The sequence below is a fragment of the Octopus bimaculoides genome, chromosome 1 (assembly GCF_001194135.2).
Source record: "Octopus bimaculoides isolate UCB-OBI-ISO-001 chromosome 1, ASM119413v2, whole genome shotgun sequence".
NCBI lineage: Eukaryota > Metazoa > Mollusca > Cephalopoda > Octopoda > Octopodidae > Octopus > Octopus bimaculoides.
The window spans coordinates 181,556,948-181,568,827 of record NC_068981.1 but is presented as its reverse complement, the minus strand read 5'-3'; the positions used below and the strand labels follow the sequence as shown (position 1 = coordinate 181,568,827).

Sequence of the window (11,880 nt, the reverse complement as noted above, 5' to 3'; positions counted from 1 at the left end):
ACCATGTAGCTATGTGCCTTTATACCATGCCGAAAGCATCATTAGCAAATGGTACCTCTACATGGTTTAACTTATTATAATAGCCAAACCTCTCTCAAATCAGACATTACTCTTTTTTTCAACTCTTTTACTTGTTTCAGTCATTTGACTGTGACCATGCTGGAGCACTGCCTTTAGTTGAGCAAATCGATCCCGCTAAGTTACGGGGACATAAACACACAAGCATCAGTTGTCAAGCGATGTTGGGGGGGACAAACACAGACACACAAACATATACACACACATGCATATATATATATATATACATATATACGACGGGCTTCTTTCAGTTTCCGTCTACCAAAGCCACTCACAAGGCTTTGGTCGGCCCGAGGCTATAGTAGAAAACACTTGCCCAAGGTGCCACGCAGTGGGACTGAACTTGGAACCATGTGGTTCGTAAGCAAGCTACTTACCACACAGCCACTCCTACTCCTTACTGTTTGTTGTATGAGATTTACACATTCGTATGTCCATGGTTTGATAGAAACCCCTTCATTATCACTATATATGAATGTCACAGTCCATGATTAGAGTTCAGTTTCAAACTATAAAACTAGATATCTACTTATTTAACCAACACTTCCAACTCTAGAACACAAACAAACAAAGCCTCTGATGTGGTCACTCAGCCTACAAGAAATAGGAGCCAAATCTCTTTCAAATCACACCCTACTGTGTTGAAACGAAGAACATATTGGCCAGTATAGACCTTGACATATAAAAAAGACCGGATAATCATAAGGTTTGCTCAATCATCACTCAACAACAACACTGTGGTACTACTACAACACTTCCAAAAATCACTATATTTTCTATGTAATTTAAATAAACACTACTCCAGCCCCCAAACTAACAGCAGTATATATAACTCTATACAAGGGGGTGCTGAAAAGTTCCTGGCTTTGGGTAAAAGGAAGTACAAGAGGATCAGTTAATTATGATTTTATTTGACAGCTTCCCCTCTCAGACTCACACACTTATTGCAATGGTCCTTCAGTTTTTCCAAACCCACTTGCTCCATCAAACTGACATTGTCTGTACAAGTGCATGTTGTGCTACACATCACATGTCCAAGATTTTGAAGATCTATGTGAGATGAAGTGTCTTGTTCAAGAACACAACAAACCCTCAGTCCAAGAATCAAAACCATAACATTGTAATTGTTAAGGTGCGATACCTCAACCATTAGGTGACTTGCTCTCTTTTCTCTTTCTCTCACACACGTTTATATATAAAATACTATATTTTATATAATATACACTCCATTCTCCAGTTGTATTGCAATATAGCTGAAGTGGTATTTAAGTACAAATAACCACATGTTGTGATCAAGTTGTCTTACTTTCATCTAATTGATCCTTTTTATAGCTATTAATGTGGGTCCATTGATAGGAGAAGGTGGGTAAGTTTGTAGGATTTCTGAAAGTGTAGATGGCAGTGTGAATTGTGTGCAAGAAATGAAAGATCCAGTGCATCAGGCAGGTGTAAGGCTTCTCAGAGATTGAGGTTTGTTTCCTTAATCTTTTTGTTGCCAGATATCCATAACCTTTTTGTTATCAGATTTCTGTTGAAATACACTGCCTATGTTTCAGTTAATTCTGAAAGTAATAAACTGGTGTTTATACATAAAATAACATGACCTTTACTCCTTTGGCATTTAAACAGGTCATACAGGCCCAAATATTCTACTTGTTCTATATTCAAACTGGCCAGATCTGGCCTCTCACAACAACCCTACAATATCTGTCTAAATGTTAACAGTTACCTTATCAAAGTGGAGGCGCAATGGCCCAGTGGTTAGGGCAGCGGACTCATGGTCATAGGATCGCGGTTTTGATTCCCAGACTGGGCGTTGTGAGTGTTTATTGAGCGAAAACACCTAAAGCTCCACGAGGCTCCGGCAGGGGATGGTGGCGAACCCTGCTGTACTCTTTCACCACAACTTTCTCTCATTCTTTCTTCCTGCTTCTGTTGTACCCGTATTTCAAAGGGCCAGCCTTGTCACACTGTGTCACGCTGAATATCTCCGAGAACTACGTTAAGGGTACACGTGTCTGTGGAATGCTCAGCCACTTGCATGTTAATTTCATGAGCAGGCTGTTCTGTTGATCGGATCAACTGGAACCCTCGACGTCGTAAGCGACGGAGTGCTAACAACAACACCTTATCAAAATCTCAAAGCTACAAGAAAACGCATGCATAATTCAAAACAATGTGAATAAATAAGTATTACATTGGACAGAATGATTTGAACACTAAGGGGTTAAATGAAGAGCACTTAAATGCTCAAAGTTTGTATCATAGAATCTCATAGAATCTCATAGAATCTCAGCTAGGTTGGTATCAAAAGGATTAAATAAAATGAAGTAAAATGTTTGAATGGTAATTAAACAGTGTAAAACTGATTTTGTTTAATATTCATATTTCAGACATGGGCAAAACAAAACAGAAATCAAGGAAGAAAAAAAATGAAGATTTTAAAAAGAGAAAAGTCAAAGTTGGCAAAAAGCTGCCCAAAAAGGATAATTTTACAGACACCAGCTTTAAAACCAGGACCATTCAAGTGCTGCAACATATTCGTACCAAAGATCCATCTTTACCAACTACAAACCGTAATTTAAGTATTAAGGTAATCATATATTTTCTTCTTTGTATTAATATAGGCACAAGACCTGAAATTTGTGGAAAGGTTGGGGCTGGTTGATTACAGTGATTCCAGTACTTGACTGGTCCTTTATTTTATTGACCCTGAAAGGAGTGAGGGTAGAGTTGAACTCAGAATGTAAAGAGCTGGAAGAAATGTATCATCATCGTTTAATGTCTGCTTTCCATGCTAGCACGGGTAGGACGGTTTCACAAGAGCCAGCCAGGCAGAAGTCTGCACCAGACTTCTGTGACTGTTTTGGCAAGATTTGTACAGCTGGATGCCCTTCCTAACACCATCACCATCAAATACATGCTTTCCATGCTAGCATGGGTTGGACAGTGTGTCAGGAGCTGAGGAGCCAGGGGATTGCGACAAGCCCCAGTGTCTGTTTTGACATGGTTTCTATGCCTAGATGCCCTCCTTAATACCAATTACTTTACAAGAGTGTACTGGATATTTTTTACATGGCACAGGCATTAGTGAGGCCACCAAGTAACTCAAAGTAAAACTCACTCGACTAAGGGGTGGGGTGTAGTATTGAGGGCGGTGGCTTTGTACCAGGTGATGGTTGGTTAAAGTATGAAAGAGGGGCAGAAAAGAGGAAATGCATGGCTACTCCAGGTGGTAACGGAGAGATGAGGATGCAGAGTTGTTATGAGATAGCATCAAGTTACAAGAAAGAGAACATAAGAATGCAATCATCATCATCATCTTTTAATGTCCGCTTTCCATGCTAGCATGGGTTGGACGATTTGACTGGGGACTGGCGAACCAGATGGCTACACCAGGCTCCAATCTGATTTGGCAGAGTTTCTACAGCTGGACGCCCTTCCTAACGCCAACCACTCCGTGAGTGTAGTGGGTGCTTTTTATGTGCCACTGGCACGAGGGCCAGTCCGGCGGTACTGGCAATGATCACGCTCAAAATGGTATATTTTACGTGCCACCTGCACAGGAATCAGTCCAATGTTTTGTTCACATGCCACCAGTACAAGTGCCAGTAAGGCAAAGCTGGATATGATCGCACCGGCACCTGGCAGTAATCCCGCTCGGATGGTGCTGTTAGCGCTCCACTGGCAATATTTCTTTAAATTTAATTCCTTTATTAAAAAATCAGTAAAGATTTTCTGAGATAGAATAACTTCATGTTATCTCACACCCAGCCCAGAGCTGAGACAAATATATTGGATAACGATGGAAGCAACAGACATGTTCATTACTGTAACAGCATTGGAAATCAATGAAAGTTAAAAATAGTTAGTGTATATTTTCAGTTAGTATAGAATATAGCTTTTATTTTATTTTAGGCATGGCTGTGTGTTTAAGAAGCTTATTTTGTTTCCATGTAGTTATTGGTTCAGTCTCATTGGGTAGTAACTTGGCAAGTGTCTTCTGCTGACCAATGCCTTGTGATAGAATTTGGTAAGCAGAAACTGTGTGGAATCCTGTTTGTGTGTGTCTTCCACTGGGCAAACAGTGATGGTTTGTTTAGATTCCTGTAGCTTAACAGTTTGGTGAAAGAGATAAATAGAATAAGTACCAGACTTACTGGGGTCAGTTTGATTAAATCCGTTGAGGTGGTGCCCCTGAATGGCCACAGTCCAGTGACTGAAATAAGATAAAATTTGTTTTAATGTTCCTTAATATTCCTTGTCTAGGTGAGCGCATGTGAAAAAGATATTAAAATGGTGATGAGAAATCATGAGATGTTATCTGAAAGGTGTGTGTGTGTGCATGTCTTTAGTTAAAAAATTTATTACTTCTTTCCTTCTAAATACCTTTATAGATGGTTAATGTTAGACTAAATATTTTTGTTGTCACATAAAATGCACCCATGCTGATGTCATGTAAAAGCACCCAGTACACTGTAAAGTGGTTGGTGTTAGGAAGGGCATCCAACCAGAGAAAACGTACCAAAACAGACAATTGAAACCTGGTGCAGCTCTTGTCAAACCATCCAACTCATGCCAGCATGGAAAACAGACATTAAATGATGATGGCTCAGTTATGAAATCATAGACAGAATGAGCCAGATACAATAATTGCTTTCTTCATAATAATGTACATTTTTTGATTAATTTAAACGTAATATTTTCATTATAAGGTTTTGTTTTTGACACATTAAAGTTTCTGTATTATTTCATTGAATATCTTTTTCCTTCAGCTATGAAATATGGTTATAGAGAATCTACATTTATTATAAACTTTTTATTTGTTTCCCTAGGATTTGATGAGCCAATGTCAACATTACAACTCTACAATCCGCAGAGATGGCGTGAATGGATTACGAGAATTGTTGGTTGATTATCCTGAACTTCTGTCTGAAAACCTATCACAAATTATGCAGAAGATAGCTGAACTATTCATTGATAAAGAGAGTAATGTCCGCCAGGCCAACTTACATCTGCTTAAGTCCATTTTACCATTTGTCAGTGAAAACGTGCTCAGTCCTTTCTTTCCTCTGTTAAGTGCCCATCTGTGCTGTGCCATGACTCACATTGATGAAGCCCGTCAGCAACACTCATTGTCTATTCTTGATCTGCTTTTACATCATTATCCAAAGCAGCTCATCCAAAATTCATGCCAGCTATTACCAAACTTTTTACAGCAGATTTCATTAATACGCCAGTCCCATGGTAAAAAAGTTTTAGGTAAATTATCTAAGAACAATTTCATGGATTCTAAATCATCCCGTTCTCTAAGTGTTGACCCCAATAGCAAATTATCTTCCATCAAATGGAGATTGGGCGTTTTGCAGCGTATCTCTAAAATGTTAGAATTAATAATTGCAGAAGATAGCCATGCAGTATCAGGACTTAATGGTTCAGTGTCCAACTGTTTAACAGCTAATGGAATTCACCCTAATTCTAGTAAGAATGGTGTTGTTATTCAATGGACTGACTATGAAGAGGATCAACGTGTTATACTTCGACTGAATGAACTTTATCAAGTGAGAAAAAAAAACAATTCAAGGTAAGGAACTAAGTCTTCATTTGAATCTACCAATTGTTTAAAGAATGAACTAATCTTATGTTTATGAAAATCTTCTGTAGCTATCAGAAACATTTAAATTCTAAAAAGTTGTTGGTCCATCTTGGATAAAATTTGGTGGACAATGGTTCTGGTCATGTTTGATTTGTACAGTCTCTTTTTTTTTTTTGTTCATCTTTTTAAGCCTGTTTCTTATTATTTAGGTGATAGCCATATAAATAATTAAGATACCAAATCTTGCCTTTCAAAATTCAAATTTTGTGAGTCTCTATGGAAAATTGAGATATTATGCCAGTGATTTGCAACCGTTAAGTTGAAATCCTTTCTATTTAATGGTATGCAAACAAAGGATAGATTGTGTGATACTTAGGCATGGAGTATGATGTTGCAAATAATAAGATATGGAGCTTTGAATGCAAAGGATGTACAGTGGAAAGAAATGAAGCAAGCGCCCTCCTCTGGATGTGTGATGCAATGTAAAATCTCATCAAACACTGGGAATGAAGAGTCACAGAAGAGCTGAGAGAAAAACTGGGTATAAAAAGAATCAGGTGTTTTGTGCTAAAGAGGACTCTTGGCACAGACATGAAATGCATGAGTTACGATCACTGGGTAAAGAAGTACCAAGAGTTTGAAGGAAGACATGGGCAAAAGTAATGAAAAGAGCTTGATTTCCGGAAGCTGGCCCTCACAAAGGAGTTCGACAAGTGACAAGATGCTGTGTGGGAGAGGATATGTCCAATCCATATAGAAAAATTGATGACTAGTGAAATGTATTAAATTTTGCTTAATCCTTTTAGTACCAACTCACCTCCAAATTGTCGAAATTATATACAAATGCAATGTTATTACCAGTTCAAATATGCTTATGGCACATTAGAACTCATAGTTTGCACCGTTTGTCTACAGCAAGAAATTTTCTCCATGACAAAACACATTGAATGGCTTTCTTAGGTCACACCCCTTAATTTATTCATATATAACCCTTTAGCATTCAGATTAGATGTAATACTTATTTATTCTCATTGTTTGGAATTGATCATGAATTATCTCACAGCTTTGTAATTTTGATAATGTGATTGAGGAGACCTATTGAGTCAAGTAAATCAAAATCAAATCAAATCACAATCAAATGGAAATTGTAGTTGTGGCCATTACCAGTGCTGGTGGCATGCAATATGTACCATTTATGCGGGTGTTGCTAACAGAGTCGCCTGACTGACTCCCCGTACCTGTAGCATGTAAAAAGCACCATCCGAACGTGGTCAGTACCTGCCAGGTGTGAGAGGCCAGATCTGGTTAGTTTGAACATATGATAGGAAGAATATATATAGGCCAGGTATCGCTGGTTTACCTGTTAATGGGTTAAATTAAAATTGCAGTCTGATAATGTAGGTGCAGATAAGGCTCTATAGTTAAGAAGTTTGCTATGCAATTCTGTGATTTCAGATTCAGCAACAATAAAAATAAACTTATAGATAGATCAGAAAGCAGAGGAAGCTTGTAGATAGATAAATAGAGAGAGAGAGACAAACAAACAGATGTACTACAGAGACCAGCAGTTTGTAGTGATGGCTATTGTGAGTGGACAAAGGTGATGGGGTATTGACAGCAGATATGAGAGAGTGTTTCAAGATGAGGTATGGCAATCTTAAGATGTTGTTCTGAGAAGAGGGAGAGATAACTGGAGGCACAGAAATGGTGAGCAGTAGAAAATAAGTGCAAAAAGATAATAAGAATGAGGGATGGGTATTAAAGGAAACAGTTCTGGTGAGAGGGAGAGGTAACTAGAAGCACAATGGGGATGAAATGATGAAATGTGTGAAGATTCTGTTATCAAGTAGCTGAATAATCCTTGTGTTGGAAATCTGGCAAAGGAGGTGGTGTAAGATGAGTGCTGCAAAAACATTGGGTGTGAGAGTAGGATCTGGTACATGTATAGACATATTTCATCATCGTCATCGTTTAACGTCTGCTGGCATGGGTTGGACGGTTTGACCGAAGTCTATTATTATTATTATTATTATTATTATTATTCAATGATGATAATGATTATTATAAAGGCAGCAAGCTGGCAGAGTTGTTAGCATGCCAGGCGAAATGCTTAGCAGTGTTTTGTCCTTTGCTACATTCTGAGTTCAAACTCCGCCAAGGTCAACTTTACCTTTCATCTTTTTGGTGGTTGCCCCTCCCCTCCCCTGCTGTTGCTGCTGTTTTTTTTTTTTTTTTTTTTTTTTTTTTTTGGTTATTGGATTGCAACCATCATGCTGCAGCACTGCTGTGAAAGGTTTAGTCAATCAAGTTGACTTCAGCAATTGTTTTCTTAAAGTCTAGTATATGAATATATAAATAATGGACTTCCGTTCAGTTTTTGTCTACCAAATTCATTCACAGGGTATTTGTTATCCCTGGGCTATAGAAGACACTTGCCCCAGATGCCACATAGTAGGACTGAACTCAATACCACATGGTTGTGAAGTGAACTTTTTAACCACATAGCTATGCCTGTGTGTGTGTGAAAGAGAGAAATAGTTTGATATGTGTGTGTGGCATGTAAAAAGCACCTTCCGAACATGGCCGATGCCAGTACCCCCTGACTGACTCGCGTGCCAGTCGCACGTAAAAAGCACACACTACACTCTCGGATTGGTTGGCATTAGGAAGGGCATCCAGCTGTAGAAACATTGCCAGATCAGATTGGAGCCTGGAGCAGCCACTGGCTCTCCAGACCTCTGTCAAACCGTCTAACCCATACCAGCATGGAAAACGGACGTTAAACGATGATGATGATGAAAACTTTAAAATCTTTTGTATGCATATAGTAATTTGTATTGATTTTATTTTTTTCTCTTCTCCAGTGGTCGTCATCTGCTAAAGGACAAATCTTACGTGCAGCGTTTCATCAGAACACTAATTCCTTTGATTCTGGAATGCTGGGTAGAATGCTGTCCTGAAATAAAAGTGGCCTGTGGTGGTTTGTATTATTTGTTTGTCTTTTAACATTTTGGATTTTGGTATGGTAAAGGGATTGATTTGGAGTATGTAAACTAAGATCACACCTAATTAACAATGAAGATTTTCTTTTGTAAATGTTATAGGCACAGGCGTGGCTGTGTGGCAAGAAACTTGCTTCTCAACCACCTGGTTCTGGGTTCAGTCCCACCATGCAGCACTCTGTCTTCTACTATAGCTTTGGACTGATCAAAGCCTTGTGAATAGAAGATTAGGTAAACAGAAACTGAAAGAAGTCCATCATGTAGAAAAAAAAAATATATATATAGACTACACTCTCTGAGTGGTTGGCGTTAGGAAGGGCATCCAGCTGTAGAAACTCTGCCAAATCAGACTGGAGCCTGGTGTTGCCATCCGGTTTCACCAGTCCTCAGTCAAATCGTCCAACCCATGCTAGCATGGAAAGCGGACGTTAAACGATGATGATGATGATGATGATGATGATATATATATATAGATAGATAGATATGACGGGCTTCTGTGCCAGTGGCACGTAAAAAGCACCATTCAAGCATGGTCGTTGCCAGTGCCACCTGATTGGCTCCCGTCCCAGTGGCACGTAAAAATCACCATTTGAGCGTGGTTGATGCCAGTACTGCCTGACTGGTCCCTGTGCCGTTGGCATGTAAGAAGGCACCCACTACACTCTCAGAGTGGTTGGTGTTAGGAAGGGCATCCAGCTGTAGAAACATTGCCAGATCAGATTGGAGCCTGGTGCAGCCTCCTGGCTTTCCAGACCTCAGTCAAACCATCCATCCTATGCCAGCATGGAAAGTGCATGTTAAACGATGATGAAAATGATGTGTGTGTTTGTCTGTGTTTGTCCCCTACCACTGCTCGACAACTGGTGTTGGTGTGTTTACATCCCCCCATAACTTAGTAGTATATAAAAAAACCCAATAGAATAAATACTGGGCTTTAAAAAAAAAATAAGCATTGGGGTGAATTCAGTCAACTAAAAATTCTTCAAGGCAATGCCCCAGCATGGCCGCAGTCTAATGACTGAAACAAGTAAAAGATAGAAGATGATGATCATACTATCATCATTGCTTTGACTTCCACTTTTCCATGCTTGCACGGATCGGACAAAATTAGTTGAGGCAGATTTTCTTTTGGATACCTTTTCTTTGCCCACCTTCGTTTCCCAACAAGGTAATATCTTTATGTGACCAGACCTGTTTTTATGGGAGATTGGAACTGAATGACACCCCTTGTATGACAATGATACTTGTCTACAACTTTTATGTGATGTCACACCAAGAGACACACACACACACACACACACATTTACATATATGTACATACACCCATCATCATTATCATGTGTTCGTTCTCCAATGCTGTTTATAATCATCATTTTAACATTCACATTTCCATTCTTGCATCAGTCAGAAAGAATTTGTTGAGGCAGATTTTCTATGGCCAGATACCCTTTGTATTGCTAATCCTCACCTGTTTCCAAGGAGGGTAATATTTGGCTGGACATGTTTTCATAGGAGATTGGAAACAAAGGACAGCGCTTGTGTGATGGTGATGCTTGATTACACCTATCACATGATATTGAGAGAAGGAAAGACATGCACATACAACAAGCTTCTTTCAGTTTCCATCTATCAGACCTGTTCAGAAAGCTGTGTTGGCTCAAGGCTATAGTGGAAGACGCTTTCTCAAGGTGGTTTATGATAGATAGCCTGCAAACATTAAATCTCCATCAAAACTACAATCTGAATTCCATTATATTTCTCTTGATAGCAACCAATAATTGGTTCATTGGACTTGTATTTCAGTTCATATGTCATTCAATAGGACATTACAAAAGCACCATTTGGGTGCGGCTGATGCCAGTGCAGTCTGACTGGCTCCCATGCCGGTGGCACATAAAAAACACCATCTGAGCATGGTTGACGCCAATGCCCCCTGACTGGCTCCCATGCCGGTGGCACGTAAAAGCACCCACTACACTCTCGGAGTGGTTGGCGTTAGGAAGGGCATCTAGCTGTAGAAACCTTGCCAAATTGGACTTGAGCCTGGTGCAGCCTCCTGGCTTGCCTGTTCTTAGTCAAAACGTCCAACCCATGTCAGCATGGAAAGCAGATGGTAAACGATGGTGATGTAATTTAAGAAATCGACAGTTACATCGTCATTTAATGTCCACTTTTCATGCTGGCATGGATCAGACAGTTTGATAAAATCTAATGAGTGTATTATGCTTTAGTGTCTGTTTGGCATGGTCTCTATGCCTGGCTGTTCTTCCCAATGCCAATCACTTTGCAGTGTATACTGGTGCTTTTTTCGTACTGCCAACACTTGTGAGGTCATCGAGCAGCTTGCAAAACTACACACTCCAAGTGGAGAGGAGAAACTCTATGCTACGAGAGTGAGGAGTAGCGAGGGGTATAGTATGAGAGAAGAGAGATAGAGCTGAATAGGTTTCTTGCAGTAGAGGAGTTAAAAGACTATTTTAGAAGCGAGGATGGTAGGGGTGGAGTTGTGAAGTTCCTATAAATAATGACAGATGTCACTGTTTACTTTCAACTTACAGAGTGGGCAGGGGGTGCCAGGAGTGGCATGGCAAGGATAGTAGTAGGGGGGGGAATGTCTGATAGTGTGTGGCAGCAGAAAAGAAATGAGAATAAACAGGAGCGTTGAAAGAGAACTGACATGTTGTTTGGTAGGTTGCAGGTGTGTATGAAAAGAGTGAAATGTATGGTGGTGGGGTAGGAGGGATAATTTTGTGGGTAAAGATCAGTATTGATAACAAATGAAGTGGTTAATTTAGTTTTGTATATCTTATTCCATACCTTTCTAAATAACGAACTCATGAAAAGCTTAATGCAAAATCATCATCATCATCGTCATTTAATGTTTGTTTACTATGCTGGCATGGGTTGGACAGTTTGACAGGAGCTGGAAGGCTGTACCAGGCTCTAGTCAACTGTCTTGGCATGGTTTCTATGGCTGGATGTCCTTCCTAACCACTTTACAGAGTGTATATGGTGTTTTTTACAGATGCCAGCACGGGTGCTTATGTGGAACCAGCAAGGGGGGTTTTTCATATGGGACCGGCAAGGGAGCTTTTCATGTGGGACCGGCAAGGGTGCTTTTCATGTAGGACCAGCAAGGGGGGCTTTTCATGAGGGACCAGCAAGGGGGGCTTTCATGTGGGACCAGCAAGGGGGGCTTTTCAT

At 39.8% G+C, this 11,880-nt stretch overlaps 1 protein-coding gene across 2 annotated transcripts in view; it reads left to right on the top strand.

The window, feature by feature from the left end:
* Positions 1 to 11,880, top strand: part of LOC106871708 (testis-expressed protein 10) — a 39,423-nt gene that overhangs the window by 12,772 nt on the left and 14,771 nt on the right. For both annotated transcript variants that reach the window (XM_052973051.1, XM_014918321.2), the window contains exons 2-4: positions 2,472 to 2,671; positions 4,914 to 5,662; positions 8,539 to 8,654. In XM_052973051.1, the coding sequence (XP_052829011.1) occupies positions 2,474 to 2,671; positions 4,914 to 5,662; positions 8,539 to 8,654 (1,063 nt within the window). In that variant the 5' untranslated portion in view covers positions 2,472 to 2,473. The remainder of the gene's footprint in view (positions 1 to 2,471; positions 2,672 to 4,913; positions 5,663 to 8,538; positions 8,655 to 11,880) is intronic.